The following is a 16,770-nucleotide window of genomic DNA, read 5'->3' on the forward strand; positions in this document are numbered from 1 at the left end:
TTCTGCCTGTCATAATACAACAAATCTTTCCAGGGTCAATTTAAAAGGCATAGTTTCAACGAAACCTTTCTTGATCCCTTTCCCAACTATGTATGACTTACTTCTCCCTCTTCGAAATATTTATAGCATTGTGCCCCCTAAAATAATTACGTATACTCATCACACATTCTACTTTGAAGTTATCTGTTTGTAGACTTTTCTTATCCCTCCATTAGAACATAAGCAACTTGACAGTAGGAACTGTGTTATGTGTTCTGACTCCCCCAATATTAAATATAGCACATGCTGCACAAATATCTTTAGGTGGTAATGTCTGTTCAATTCAAAAGTAATTAAAAAAACCATTAAATTTGTTCAACTTAAAATTACCATAAGTGTTGTTTGTTAAAATGAAGTTACCAAACCATGGGCAAATTAACAGATGGTGTTTGCCCAAGGAAAGATGAAAGATTTTAACAATAAAAGCACTTTTCAAAAAACACTGAGAAAGCGAGAAAATATTACTGCAATTGACCCTAAGTGGTTTTAATTAGCAGCTACTGAATTTAACAAATGTGCCTTAGAAAAAAAAAGCTAGGCCATATACAGGGGTGAATTTCTGTAATTCCTGCAACTGAAGATGCTAAAGCTGATGGACTGACTGAGCTCACAAGTCCTGAGATACAGTGTACTAAGCCAATCAGGTGGCTGTACTCAGTCCAGAAACAGAATTTGATTTCAGGCCTTCCATCTCTCACTGCATCCACCCTCTGAGGGAAGCTGGTAGGGAATGGGCCTTCTTTCTCCTACTGTGCAGGTTCAAATTTCATCTCTAGCCAAATCTTCAGCCTTTGGAGGGAAGGGAACTTGTGAAGCAGGACCTCCTATCTGACTATGTGATTCCCCTTTCATCCTGCACTTGTTTCCAGACCAATCTCCAATGTGCATTGGGAAGAGGAGAGGCTCCCTCTTCAACATTCCCATACTTGGTCATACCCTTCACATTTCAGTGACTCTAAACTCCTGTGTATCATCATCCAAACCCCATTTCACAAACCCTACCAACTAATTCTTCACTCTCATTTCCCTCAACCCTCTCCCACTAAAGTTTCATCCTAATTCTATCCATCCCTTCCATTGTGCCTCCTGGAATGCCTGTCCTATACACCAAAAAACTTCCCTTCATCGTAAATCGTTTCCTCTCCCACATGTTCCAACTACACTGAAACCTGGCTTCATACTTGTTCAAGAGATCCCATTCCTTCCTATCTCCTCTAGATTGCCCCCTCTGTCATTCGCATTCTTTTATGTATTTTCAATCTCTCCCTGTCTACTGGAGCATTCTTTACTGCCTATAAATATGCCCATATATTTCCCATCCTGAAAAAAAAAATCTCACTTGATCTTTCTATTCCTACTATCATACTGTATCTCAACTGCTCTTTGTAGCTAAACTCTTTGAAAACCAGGCCATCCACAACAGGTACCTCCACTTTCTCTCCTTTCCCTCTTCTTAATCTCTTACAATCCAGTTTCTGATCTAATCATTCAACCAAAACTTTCATTTCTAAAGTTACTAATGATCTTAGTTGCTAAATCCAATGGCCTTTTCTCTGCCTTCATTCTCCTTGACTGTTCTTCATTGTCTTAACAGTTGATCACTCTCCTCTCCTTCTTGATACTCTCTTCTTCCCAGGTTTTTATGACACTGCTCTCTCCTGGTTCTCCTTCTACCTACCTGACAACCCCTTCTCTGTCTCGTTTATGGGATCCTCCTGATTTCATTATCTCGTATGGATTTAATGACCATCTCTATGACGGTGATTCACAAATCTATTTTTCCTGCTTTAACCTCTCAACTGACCTCCAAGTTTGCATTTCCAACTGCCTTTCAGACAACTCAAACTGGATATCCAGTAGACATCTTAAATTCAACATGTCCAAAACTGAACTTTCTCTTCCCTCAACTTCCCTATTATTGTAGAGGGCAGTACCATCTTCTTAGTCCCTCAGGCTCACAACATAGGAGACATTCTGGACTTCTCACTATCTCTCCTTCCTCCATTATCCAAGTTATTGCCAAGGCCTGATGATTTTACCTTTGTAACATCTCTAGAATACGCCCCCTTCTCTCCTTTGACACTGCCACCACTCCAGTGCAGGCACGCATCACCTCGCATCTTGATTACTGCCAATACCCTGCTGGCGGGTCTGCCGCCTCAAGTCTCTCATCACTTGAATTCGTCCTCCAAAATCATACAATTTTCCTAATCGTATCACAGCCACCTCCTCCCAGCAACCTCCAAGCAAGAGAATCCAATGGTTCCCTACTGCCTCCAGGATCAAATACAAAATGCTCTGTTTGGCTCATGATGGCATTTTCTCTGGCTGTCCCCCATATCTGAAATACTCCATCCTCTGCTGCAACTACTTACTTCTCTGGCTTCCTCTTAAATCCCAAGTAAAATCCCTTCATTTACTGGAAGCCTTCTGCAACCCCTCTTAATTCTATAGCTTTCCTTCTGTGGAAGAAAACATGGTAGGCTTCAATCCCTGACTCAGCAACTGACAAGGTCTGTGACTTTGAGCAGCTTCCTTTTCCTCCCCAATCCATAAAAATGGAAATAGCAATGCTTACACTACAGAGGTGTACTGAGAACCAAATAAGACAATCCACCTAAAAAATGTTCTGTAGCCATAAAATGTTATGCAATATAAGTTCTTAACATTTACTGAATGAACTAATTATGTTACTCATATATTACTACTTTGGCTCATTCACTTTAGGTACATCTTTATCTGGTTTGTTTCCTCAAGATATTAAAAGTTCCAGCTATTAATATTATGGAAATTCCCTTAAGTTAATGCATCCTAAAATCTCAGACAGTAGTTGATTCTGATGGTGATTAGTACTGGAACTTTGTGGGCTCTTCAGAATACCAGGACATCTGAGCACTGATGCCTAGAAATGCTGCTTAATATAGTCCACGTACTGAGATGTTGACCCTCATTGCTCAATCTGAATTCATTTCCCTACTTGATCCCTTATACTTGGTTTGACACTGATCAGTACCTAGATACTTGAACTCCTCTCCTACATTTACTGTCCTACCTTAAGCCTCTAATCCTTCAACCTCAGGTTAGATATCTTGATCCAAACTTTATTACTCTAGCTTTGAGTTCTGAACACCAACTTATACCCTGCAGCATGGACTTTACAAATTTACAATACAAATATGATGCTAAAAACTGAAATTCTTCAGTACTTAGTAACTTCATGCCCTATTTTTGATCAACGAGTTCTTCCTTAACTTTACCATCATACCATCTCTAAAATGGATATAGCTCTAGTAATTATGTGTGCCCATTCTGCCCAGCTTCCAGACCTGCCCATGATTCACAAATAGAAATAAGCTACATATTTTTTTTTATGTGAAAATATCACACTGAATCTCTTCTTAGAAAAATGACAAATTAATGTTAAAAAGTACATGCCTCTGCTTTAGACCATATCTTCCAATCAAGTAGCAGTTCTTCTAATAATTTAACATCTTGTATTATTGCAGTAGATTCTACATCCAGTTTAAACTGCCCATTCTCATTTATGCTGAGAATTTCTTCACCACAACAACCTTCAAGAAGGGTCTATGGAAAAAGCAAAAACACAAACTTATTAATTAATCTAAAAACTCAGTTCAGAAGGATTTTGTTAAATGTTTGACTCCAAATATTTACTTATTTGATTCTTTTTTAAAGGCTTAGTCCTTTTCCATAGCAGGAAAAGTGGCACTTAGGACATTAAATTCAAAATATTGTTGACAATCTACATTGCACAAAGTGCTTGTAAAGTCATCTAGTGAATAACTTTTAAAAATCAAAGTTTTAAGTGTTTCCTAGCTATATTCAGATTTTCAAACATTAAGAACACCAAACTAAAAAATCAATCTTGCCTTATATCTCATGAATTGGTTCTAGTAATTTATTCTATAGAAATCATTGATCAGCCAAAAATAATAAATTTTGAATAATTTAATTAGTTAAGGAGAATAAAAACTGTATGTTACAAATAAATATCCATTTCTCAAACCAGCCTTTCAAAGGAAGGTGCTATTAGAAGATACAGAAGTGCTACTGACTGGAAAGGTATTAAATGTGTCATAAAAATTCAACTGCTACATAATCTAGAACATTTTCTTATGGGCACTTCAACCCTGTGGCCCGTATGTGATAATTATCACAAATGAACTGCTTCAGACAACTGCCTCTAAATAGAGGAAAAGCATTTGATTTTTTCCCCTTTTTTCTGCAAGAACAATTATAATTGAACACAAAACTGATTATTGATGAAAGGCTTTTGAAGAGATAGATTTAATTAAACTCAAAAGCATGAAAACAGTTTAGAGTCCCGTACCTTTAAAACGTGAAAGCCAACAATACATTTTTGTTTGATCAACACCTGATGAATCATGGAAAGTCCATTACAATTCTCTATCTCTTGCATTCTTTGCTGGTTGTATTTTGTTAATGAAAGTATAACTTGTAGAGCTAGAGCTTGAGTTTCCTCACAGCTACTGATATCAACAACCTAAAAATAAAGTGGGTAAAAATGTGTAAGGGTATATTCTATAAAGACAATTTCCTAATGTTACGTAATATCTATCCATTTACATAATTTGAAAGCTTATTCTGACATTTATACTCTACCTACAGTTTTTTCTTTCTTCTGAGTAGCTACAGATCTTGAGTATATTTAACTGAAAAAGGAAGTTATGAGCTCCTCAAAACCAAAAAAAAAAAAAAGAATAATAAATAAAGTTGCCTATATTCAAGTGCTAAAGTGACAGTCTTACAAATCCCAGGAACATCTTACAAGTAGTATTCTGAAAGTGCAAGAATGATAATTCTATTTTTAATAAAAATTAAAGTAAGATCAAAGGATTCCTGAATTTCAATTTTGACTTGAATTAATTTCCTTCTGTTTTTGTGTTTTGTTGATAGCCTTTACTTTTATATTATCTTCATTTTTAAATGCAGACTTACAAACGACAACTCAGTAGATAAGTCGTAAAGCACATAAAAAAATGACTTGCCCCAGAGTCACAGAGTTAGTAAATATAAAGAGGCATTTGATCTTGGGTGTTCCTGAGTCCAATTCCAATCATCTACCCATAATACTAAGCTGCTTTTATTATTTTTAATCTCATATTTTATTGAAAAAAGTTAAGAATTTATGACAATTTAAAACACAGGAGTTCTAAACATACAATTATATATATGTGTGTGTATATGTATGTATGTATACACATACATACACACACACAAACTATAATAGTATTTTGAAGTTGGGCTCATTTTGGAGGTAAAGTTTCCCAAAGCTTGATCTCACTGATGATACTGCTACCTATAAATCTTTTTTCAACTGCTAATTGAGATATATATTTTTTTGCCCTTATAACTAGTACAGATGAAAAAACCCCCATTTTACACAAAAAAAGGCATAACATGGCAAAATTGTTTTGCTTGATAAATCAAAGAACTCTGTTTATGTATAGCCAAAACATATTACGATTTTCAGGTTTGAACACTTCATTCAAAATACTATATCAAGAAAAATCGACTAACACTTCTTGTTTAGATGGAATCGTACTGATAGAAAAGAATACCAGCTGGAAATGAATGATGCATGCCTGCTGTTTTATTATAGTGCCAAAAATTTTTCACAAACTTGAACAACTTCTATATTTCACTTGGCCTTTAAGGCTAATATTCTAATAGATATGTGTGAGTAACAGAAAAGCTTTGATAGCTACTTGATACTAGAAGATCATCTAACAGGCCAATACTTTTACTTGTGACAAAATCTGTGTTTTGCCCATTTTTATCATTATGCAATTTTTTCATTAAAATGTAAATTTATCATAAATTTGTTTATACAGAGCAATGCCAAATTTAACCTTTAATAACTGAGATGACTTTAGTTTTGCACATTAATTTGTTATTCTACAATCTCTAATTCTTACCCGAGCAAAGAGAAAGACAAATGCACCTGTCCCACCAATTTCATGCAGAATTCCCTGAAGACATTTGTATTCAGTGGGCTGGAGACACTTTAAATGATGAGGTTCCAACAAAAAGCTCTGAGCCTCTTTTAAACTGAATGGTCTTTGAGACTGCACAGTTTTTACTTGCCCTTTAAGTCTAATAACTGGCTCATAGATTGTGTACTGCGCAGGATAACAAGCTGAATAAACTACAGCAAGACCTTCCTGAAAAACAAATGATTGTGCTTCAGGGACAAACACACACATGCAGCAACAGTAAAATTTCTAAATAATCCTTACACTCTTTCTATAAAGGGAAGAAAATTATTACACTGAAGGCACAATAATGTTTGAAATGAATGGCAAAGATTACAAAATTAACTGTATCTAGAAACACTAAAAAATCAAAGTCTGACTGAAATCAAAACAACTATAAGAACATGTTGATAAATTTGGAAAAAAAACCCCACAACTACTCCTTTTAGATTCATTCAACCAATTTCCAAAGTAAATTATTTCAAAGTAGCTCATTCTTTTTATTTTAATGAAATGTGAAAAGTCAGCAAATCTAATAATGTAATCAAATGGAGCTTTCATTTTTTCCTAGTGCAATAGCAAGTTAAAGTTTTTGTTCCAAAACCATTTTAAAATTAAAAATTTTGGAAAATTATGCTAAAAACTATAAAACAGAACCCACCATACCTCACAGATTTTCATTTCCTACTAATTCTACAACATAACATTTAAAAGATAGTTGTTTAAAACACATATGAAATGTTCCCAAAAGTTTCAAGTTTTTAGAACTTTAAACTGTACTAAATGCAGATTGATCTTTATTTTTCCTTGCCTTTTTTTCTTTAGAAACATGACTAATGTAGAAATATGTTTTGCATGATTTCAGAGGTATAATGGATATAGTATTTCTTGCCTTTTCAATTGGAGGGGAAAGCGTAGAAAGGTGACAGATAATTTGGAAATGACAATAAAATCAAAATAAATAAACTGCACTAAGACTTTGGGGATTTTGGGACACTCTGCATAATACTATACAAACAAATTCAAAGCATTACTTTCTACAAAAAAGAAACAGATGAGATCAAAATATTAATACCAAATTACATTAATAATAACAGTGGTTAGCTTTTATACAAGTGCTTTAATATTTGCAAGGTATTTTATTTACAAATATTATCTAGTTTGATCCTTACAACAACCTTGCGAGGCAGGTGCTATTATTTTACAGATGAGGAAACTGAGGCAGATAAAGGTGAGGCTGGATTTGAACTCAGCTTTTCCTGATTTGAGGTCCAGTGCTCTATCCAAAATACACTTAGCTGCTTTGCTAATGCACAGTCAACATGTGAATGCTTTTTAAAAGTTCTTGAAAATTTCCCATTACTGTTTCTAGAAACTCTATTTCAAGTTCTATCTCACACTTCCCTTTTTCTGTTAATATTAACATTCCTCCACTACAATACTAAGTCAGTCCTCCATCATGGTATGTAGCTAACTCTGGGTTCACAGGATCACAGCACAGTACAGACTCTAGCAGGTTCTGTCAACTACAGAAGGCTTTAAGTAAAAGCTAAGGGATCTGTGACCTGAAGAACAAGCTAAATAAACTTGGGAAGGCTCATCTCAGGTGACTCGATTTTGTCTGGTTCATTGAGGGGGAGTATTTTTGGTTGTAGAAACTCTACTTAGGTGAAGAGGGATGCTATGCTATACCTATGGTGCTAGATGCATATAAAATAAGCAGAACAGTTTTTAAAAGAACACTGTCATCAAAATTTGAGAGCAAAATGAAAGACTGAAATAATCAAAACCATCAATAATGAAAGTACCAAAGTATTAATTTCTTTAGATTTTCATAGATATTAATTGCCAAAGTATTATTAATCTTCTAAGAAAGGAGACTTATATGTGCATCTATTTCAAAACACAGAAGTAAAAAAAAATTATTTACAGAGGAAGGGCTATTTTAATAGCAAAATATGGGGGCATGCGGTAAGAGTCAATCTGACATTTATTAAGTACCCATTATGTACAGGGACTGTACTGTGCATCAGGCATAGGAGATAAACAACAAAAAGATAAATAAGGTTAATATGCTTATCTCTAATAATAATGCCTCATAAATAAATGTAATAAACTACATTTTATGACTCATAAATATTTATCTCCCAAATTCATAAGTAACTTGCAAAACTGGAAAGTGTTACAACAATTTTACCACAATTCCAACAGCCCAAGTAATAAAAACTCTACAGAGGCAAATGGGCTGAGTATCAAAATGTACCATTTTTCTCAAAAAAGATCATATTTAAACAATGAAGAATCAAGGAAAGAAATGAGAAAGACTTCCAAAGCTTATTTAAAACAAAGAATTTTGAGAAATCACAAAATAAAAAACAAAACAAAACACAAACACAGTACTGTGAAATTCTCCAATCACTTTTCAAACTTACAATTAAGAGATCAATGTCCACATCTCTCTGGGTCATAAAGAGTTCTCTGATTTGTTCACACTGCAGAATTTCTTTATTAATGTATTTGGAGTAATCATTCACTGACTTGCCATATTTACAAGGCATTAGAAAAGTGTAGTCTGGCCCACAAGCATAAAGATAAAAGGCCTCTTGTGGACCAATCTTGGCTCCTACATTGGAGGAAAACAAGTAGTTAGTTCTTCAAAATGTGGCAATCTCAATAATTCATAAAAAGCAGAGATTTGAAAACTATAGTGTTTTGTTTTGTTTGGGGGAGGGGGAAGCGTGGTAGGTTTCTGGCCATGTCTCCTAAGACAATTAATTCTTTCCGTCTCCTTTCTCCCTGTCGTGCATCTACACAGCTGCTTACACACTGTCTCTCCTACAAAACTGTGAGCCCCTTGAGGGCAGGGACAATGTCTTTGTCTTTCTTTGAAACCCTAGGTCTTCACAGAGTGCTTAATAAACACCTGCTGACTGACATAAAGGTCATGGAACAGTGTTGTGCAGTAAGAAGCAATGAACATAAAGATACAAAGAAACATAGATCTGTTTATATAAACTAATACAAAATGAAGGAGAACCAGGGAAAAAAATACACGACTAAAACAATGTAAATGGAAAAAACAACAAAACAAATCTAAATTGAGTATTTTGATGTTAGAATGATCAAATGTGACCCCAGAAAAGAGCTTTATCTCCCATATAATACTACATATTATTATACAGTATATATATATTATATCCCCATATAATACTACATATAATATCATATTTTTTTTTGAGATGTTGGTTGGTTTTGCTGAACTATTTTGTATTCTTTCTTTTTTAAAAAACCGTTATGACTCTTTAGAAGAAGTTAAAGGCAGATATACAGAGGGAAATAGATGATACAAAAACAAAAAACAGCAATAAAAATTTATTTTTGACAAAAACAATAACAGTAATGAGACACATATAACACAAATCATTATTTTTGTCTTAATTTTTTAAATTAATGTTTTTTCTTCATCATCACCATCAAACATTTTGTTAAGTGCTTTATGTGCCTGGCACTATGCTAAGCACTAAGGATAAAAGGAAAGGCAAAAACACAGTCCCTGCCCTAAAGGATGTCACATTCTAATGATGCAATAATAATGCAAATATATGTGTGTATGTATGTATACACTTATGTATATAATGCAAAAATAATGGAAAAAAAATGTGCAAATAAGATGTGTGTATATATATATATATATATATATATATATATATATATATATATACATATAATGTAAAAGAAAGGAGGTGATTTCAAAGAGAAACTAACAGGCAGGTGAAGGTTGGGTGGGAGGGACCAGGAAAGGTTCCTTGCAGAAGAGAAAATTTGAGCTGAGCTAGGAGGCCAGAGAAGGCAGGAAGCAGAGGTGAAGGAGAGCATTACAAACATGAAGAATAACCAGGGAAAATACAGTCAGGAAATGGAATATTTTGTCTGAGGAATAGTAAGGAAGCCAGTGTCACAGGATTGTACAGTATGTGGAGGGGTATAAGAATAAGAAGAAAAGACTGGAAAGGTAGGAAAAAAGCATGTGAAGAAGGGCTTTAAAAACCAAGTAGGGGATTTAATATTTGATCCTGGTGGTAATATGAGCCACCGGACTTATTTTGAATAGGGAAGCGACACAGTCAGATTTAGTTTTCAGAAGATCACTTTAATAATGGAGTGGAAGATAGATCGGAGTGGAGAGTTGAAATAGGGAATAATAACCAGAAAGTTGTTGAAATAATCTGGCATTAAGGGATACATAGCCTACACCAGCTGAATGATTAGACAGAAAAACAATGTATATGAAAGATGCTGGGATAAGGTGAAAATGACAAGCATTTTCACTGATACAAAAATCACAAAGGCACCAAAAAAATAATAAGACAAATAGATCCTATTATCTATTTATTATCTATCTAATTATCAAACTTCTTTGGAAAATTTCAAAGAGTAAAAACATACCATTGAAGAGAAGTAAATTTCCCAGATCCCATCTTCCAGCCAACTGAAAAAATTCTTCTTGGGATGATGAACAATGACCAATCATGCAAAATGTTTTATTACTGTCAGATGATAAACTTGTTCTCTTGGGAAGTGTGTAATCCAAAGCAACATCAGGCTTCCTAAAATTAAAGTTAGTTAAATTAGCCCATTAGCACAGAGTACTAAGCATTAAGGCAATTCAAATCTAAGTTTAAAAATTTTTCTAAAAGTCTGTTCACTTTTGTATATGTAAAGTGTCATCACCCTCCCTCCTTTGTCACAGATGGATAATTTGTACCACAAAAACAATGTGATTAGGCCCAAAGTCATTGTGCCTAGTATAATGCCAACCACAAAAATAGGACCAATAAATATTTGTTCATTCCTTAATTGCTTCCTCTGTTAACAACAAAATTCTTATTTTTTCACCTTTATAATGTATTATTTGACATTTACATGTGAATACTTCTAATCTGTATTTGTTCAACGATTTTTTTCTAATGATCATTATACAGTTTACATTCTCATCTTTTGCTGGATCATAATACACCTCATAAACCATGAGTTGAGATGCTGACTGCCCAGGCCCTCTTGTCTTCTTCTCTTTCCTAGTGATCTCATTAGCTACCATGGGTTTCGTTATTATTTTTATGCAGATGACTCTTGAATATATCTATTTGGCCCTTATCTCTCCCCTAAGCTCCAGCACAGATATCATCACTGCTTGTTGGAACTCCATCAAGATGCTCCATTTCTATCTCAAGTATTATCATATTTAAAACTATAAACTCACTATGAATTTCCTCTAAATCATCCCTCATTCTAACTTCTCTATTTCTAAAAATATAAAAGCACCAAGGTCTCTTCCTGCCACCCATATTCACAACTTCAAAGGCATCCTCAATCCTTCACTCTCCTACCAACCACCTTCACCAGTCTTGTCAATTCTATCGACATAAAATCTTTCACACTTGTCCCCTTCTCTTCATTATCATTTCTGGCACTTTAGTTCCAGCCTTCATCATCTCCTGAATAGCTTCCCTGTCTCCAATTACTTCCTTCCACAAGCCGTAACTCAGATATGACAAAATAATTCTTCTTAAGACACATGTCTTCACCTGGCCAAGAAGCTACAGTGATTTCCTATTGTCTCTAAGATAAAGTATAAACTTTGTCTGGTGTTTAAAGCCTTTAACAATATAGATCGAGACTTCCTGTTGTATCTCACATACTGGGATCCAAACAAACTCTCCTATTTGCTATTTCCCATATAAGAGATTCTATATCCTGCCTCTAAGCACAGAAAACATTGTCTTACTTCTATCTTATGGAATCCCTCGCTTCCGTCAAGGTTTAGCTAACAGGGTACCTACCACTCACACATCGTCTTTCCTAATCCCTCTCTTAGTTAATCCTTCCCTCAAAAATTGTTTTGCATTTACTTCCTACCTATTTAACTGTGTACAAGTTATTTCCTTAGAGAAGAATGTAAATTCCTTGAGGGCAGAGGCTATTCTGTTGGGGTCACTTGTATCCCTAGAGAATAAAAGCACATCTTGTATGTTTTGGACAACACATTTTTGATGATGTGAACTGTTCTTTAGGGTGACATTTATTTATGCCTTATTTTGGAACATTAACCTACAACTATCATCAGTTGATAAAAATAACAACAAAATTAAGGTTATTAACAGCTTATAATAATTTGCTTGATGAACACTCTAGAAGCTGTTGTATACTATCCATGGTGGAATGGTACTTCTTTTGAAGTAATTTAGAAACAGAGACGTATAAAAGAGAAAGAAGTGGAAATTAAAACAAGACAAACACTTAAAAACTTGCACTGTTAATGTGAAAGCCTTACTGGGACAGTGGTAGAATGTATGAAGAGATGTGATCAAGGAAGAATCAGATGCATAGGAATAGTAAAGAATAAAGAGGCAAATAGAGCTTTGAGATTTTGAAATAAAGTGACTGGGAAGATCATGATGCTAATCCAGGAAGGCTTTCGTCTGGAAGATGATTCAGTTTGGAACATGTTAAACTTGAGACATTCATGCAACTGGAGATGTTTAAGAGGAAACTGGTCTTTCTTAATCACTCCATTCATGAATGGTCCCTTTTCTGGACCTCAAGAAGCACTTGACTTTTCTCTCTCTTTTCCACTAATCCTGTATCATTTTAAATTTTATATGAACATCAAATCTCCTTACCAGAATGTGTTATATAAGGACAGGGACAAATGTTAGTTAAAGTTGAAGTCAAATATGTTAAATATGTCCTATTAAAGTCCATAGATGCACTGAGTGCATGTCAATCTACGTATTTCCTTCCTAGGCTGCACTGTCCATTGCTTCCTTTTCTTCTCTATGATAGTACAGCCCTCTAAATTTTCCCTTCCCTCAACTCCCCCACCTCTTGTAACAGTCCCCATTTGTCATCAAACTCACCATGACAGTCTATCATTCTGAGTAAACCTTTCATTCTTCCTTCTTCCAGTCAATTGTAGGGTAAGAGGAGGAACAAAGGAAGTACCTACCTTATTTAGGGCTCTCTTATAACTTCCATTTAAGCCAGGGCAGTTAACTACTATAAAATCAAAGCACTGAAACAATCTCTGGAAATATTCATCCAGCCCCTCCATACTATAATCCTTCCTAGTCTCTACAATTCAAGAAATCATGATGAATAAATTTTTAACTTGAACCTGTTTTTTTGTCTTCCAGAGAATCATAAGATTCAGAGTTCAAAGGAATACTCAGAGATCATCCAGCCCAAATCTCTCATTTTATAAAGAGAGGCAATATAGTATGACAATGAAATCAGGAGAGACTTGAATTCAAATACCTCCTCTGACCCTTATTATTCTTATTATCTGTATGGTTGGAGCAAGCTGTTTAACTTCTCTGAAGCTCATTTTCTTCATATGTAAAATGAGTCGCAATCTCTACAGCATCTACCACTCAGGGTTTTTGTGAAGTACTATGTAAAATGTAAATGCATCCTATAAATGAGAAGCATTATTGTTGATGTCATTTGCCAGGTCCCATGGATATACGCATTAGAGGAGAGTATAATGTCAGCAGTTATTTTTGTTGTTATTGTGCAAGAGTAAATACATACGCATGGATGTTAAGTGTTTCCCTCAAATTATAACATCCTAAAGAGCAGGGATTTTGTTTCCTGTTTCTTTCATACTGATTTTGAGTCTAAATTACCAAGTGTTTCATCTCTTTAAAAACAATCACAAATAACAATTCCTTCAAAATAAAATATCCTCTAACAGTAAAATGAGAGAGAACAATAATTTTCAACAATGTATTTCAAAGGTTTGTTCTGTAACATGCTTTGCTTTCTAATAAGAAAGGATCAGGAAAAAATATATAAAAAACAATGGATTCTCAGCTTATTTAAAAAAGGAAATTATTAACTGAATTCATTTTAAAATATATTTCAGAAAACATGGAAGACTAAGTTTAAAATTATAATCAAATTTAATAAGTCATTCTCTAAAACACATACCTCTGGCCAGAGACCCACATAGAAAATTTTCCATGGATATTCTTTTTTCCTTCAGGTTGTTGTAAGTACGTTAATGCTAAATGTTGCCATTTTCCCAAAAGGAAAATATTCTCCTGTGATTCAACTTGTGCTAACAATCCAGCTTTCATATCATCATTTGGATCCATGCACATGCTCCAATAAAAAATAAAAAAAGCAGAGAATGACAGTCTGTAAAAAATTCTGAATTTAATATTTAGCACACATAAGTTAAATTAAATAGTTCACATCTTATCACATTCTCATATTATTTAATTAGCTAAGTAAGATTGGATTATTCTTAAATTTCATTCATCAACTCTGTTAAAACAAGTAAAATTTTTAGAATTCAGTTATTAAACAACCTATATACATTTTGCTGTTTAGTTAATATTCATTGCTCTTTAAAAAATAAGCTATTTTTAATGCAATATGTAAACATTTAATTTATACTAGCTACTCTTCATTTAATACTAGCTATAATTCCTACAAATAGGAATAATTCAATTCTTTTCTAATGAACTATTTGGCTTTTGTTTCCATATTTAAATAGGAAAATCCCAATTTATAAAATTTATGCTATAACTTATGATAACCAACATGAAAAAAGTGCTTAATGTAATAGTATTCTAACAGTTGTCTGAAAAAAAATTTTTCTGGTCTATAAAATTGTTGTTATTGTTTGTCCTTCATTCCTGAGGAGGACCATGACATTAGGAAGGTCATGGCATGACTTGCAAGTAAAATGATAAGGAAAAGCTGTGCAAAGTCAGCAGCCTCACTTTCTCCTCCAGAGCCACTTGAGTCCAGTGACAAGGTACAGATCTGGCCAAGTAGAGACAGCCCTGGATGCAGTGGGAGACCATATGCCTTTTTAGGCTAACTAAGTCTTTCCCAGGTCTCAGTATGAGGTAAAGCCCATTCAGTGAATAAGATCTTAATGAAGTAGAACTAGAATAATTTACCATCAAGATTATTTTTATGGAATTCATATTTATAACTATCAGGATGGACCTTCTCCTTTTGTTTCTAGATTTTTTGTCATTCTAATGACATTTTATGGTAAATTTTAGTATGAGATTTAAAAATAAAATTTTAAAATAAGTTACTTAAATATATGTTACTATTGAAAGGAAAAAAAATTATACCGAAAGATGAAAGTTCCAGTACTCAAATCAGCCCACACTTGTATCATCAATGCTTTGGAGCCTAATGAAATTATATGAATGCAGCCTTCTTCTACAAGTTTCTCCCCAGAATTCACATATTCCACACTTTCTGATTTGTTCAATTCTAAGGCAAAAAGCAGATATTAGAAAATTATTTAATTAAACTAACTGAAAACCAAAAATTTTTTTAAAAAATCTAATACCCTTAACATTCACCCATTTTAATCACCAATAAACATGCTTTGAAATTCTAAAATATTATTTTTTCTAAGTTATGATATATAGTAAATACTTGTCTTTCAACCAAAAGAAGTAAATCCTTTAAAGTCATTTGCAAATTTTAATACATTTGGCTTTCATAAATGAGCTACCACTATAGGATTTAAAGGAGATTTACAAATATATGCCTTGTACTTGTGGAGGCACCTTTGTAGTATCTGTGACTATAATTTAAGAAATCAGATAAAATCTCAAATATCAGGTCTGAAATATTATAACTAAAGGGCTACAAATTCTTAAGTAGGCTATGATAGATCTCAGAATCATCAACAAGAAAAATAGTATAGAGGGAGAAGATGGTCTACAACAGAACTCTGGGGGATACCTACAGTTAGTGGCAGGAGCCTGGACGAAGATTCAACACAGGAGACTAAGAAGTAGTTAGAGAGAAAGAGAATAAGGAGAGAGCAGCATCATGAAAACCTAGAGAGAAGAGTATCAATGAGAAGGTGATTAACAATGTCAAAGGACACACAGATATCAGGAAGAATGAAGATTAAGCAAAGGCCAATGGATGAGTCAATTAAGAGATCACTGGTAATTTGAGAGACAGAATATAAGTTGAACAATGAGATCAGAAGTCAGGCTTGGAGAATTACGAACAGAGTGAGAGAAGTAAAGACATCTAATGCAGATGGCTTTCTCAAGGAGTTTAGTCTTTAAAGCTAGGAAAGATATAAGACAACAGTTAATGGGATGGATGAATCAAATAAGGATTTTTTAAGCAGGGGGAGCAACAAGAGTGTACTTATGGATAAAAAGGAAGCAGTCAGGAGATGGGGAAAGAATCAAGTGGCGGGAGGGATGGCATAGAAGAGAATTTGCTGGAAAAGAATGGGATAGAATGGGATCAAGAAGTCATGTTGAATGGGTTGTCTTAGCAAAGAGAATGGTCACCGCTTCGTGTAAGGAGTGAAGGAAGAAATAATGGAGGAAGATATATGAGTGACGGGAGATGAGTGGGGTAGAAGAGAAAGCACTCAACAAATGTTCTCAATTTTTCTAGTGAAGAATGAGGTAGAGTTCTCAAGTGGTTGGAAGAGGTACTGTGAGAAGTCTGAGAAGAATGAAAAGATTCAGAATAGTTGCTGTGGTGAGTGCTGCAGTGAATCGATGGTGAGGTGTAAGGAACTAGGATGTTTACTCTGGAGAAAACTTCAGTGGGAAATAATGACTAAATATCTGAAAAGCCATCATGTGGAAAAGGAATGAACTTGTTTTGATTAAGACCAAGAAGGCAGAACTAGAAGCTGTAGAGG

At 34.3% G+C, this 16,770-nt stretch overlaps 1 protein-coding gene across 5 annotated transcripts in view; it reads right to left on the reverse strand.

Annotated features, from left to right (window-relative positions):
• The window catches only part of LYST (lysosomal trafficking regulator), a 261,878-nt gene that overhangs the window by 118,383 nt on the left and 126,725 nt on the right, over positions 1 to 16,770 (reverse strand). For all 5 annotated transcript variants that reach the window (XM_072647543.1, XM_072647542.1, XM_072647544.1 and 2 more), the window contains exons 13-19: positions 15,212 to 15,356; positions 14,046 to 14,219; positions 10,503 to 10,663; positions 8,489 to 8,679; positions 6,000 to 6,245; positions 4,391 to 4,564; positions 3,475 to 3,624 (exon numbers count right to left, since the gene is read on the reverse strand). In XM_072647543.1, the coding sequence (XP_072503644.1) occupies positions 3,475 to 3,624; positions 4,391 to 4,564; positions 6,000 to 6,245; positions 8,489 to 8,679; positions 10,503 to 10,663; positions 14,046 to 14,219; positions 15,212 to 15,356 (1,241 nt within the window). The remainder of the gene's footprint in view (positions 1 to 3,474; positions 3,625 to 4,390; positions 4,565 to 5,999; positions 6,246 to 8,488; positions 8,680 to 10,502; positions 10,664 to 14,045; positions 14,220 to 15,211; positions 15,357 to 16,770) is intronic.

The sequence above is a fragment of the Notamacropus eugenii genome, chromosome 2 (assembly GCF_028372415.1).
Source record: "Notamacropus eugenii isolate mMacEug1 chromosome 2, mMacEug1.pri_v2, whole genome shotgun sequence".
In the NCBI taxonomy this organism is placed as follows: domain Eukaryota; kingdom Metazoa; phylum Chordata; class Mammalia; order Diprotodontia; family Macropodidae; genus Notamacropus; species Notamacropus eugenii.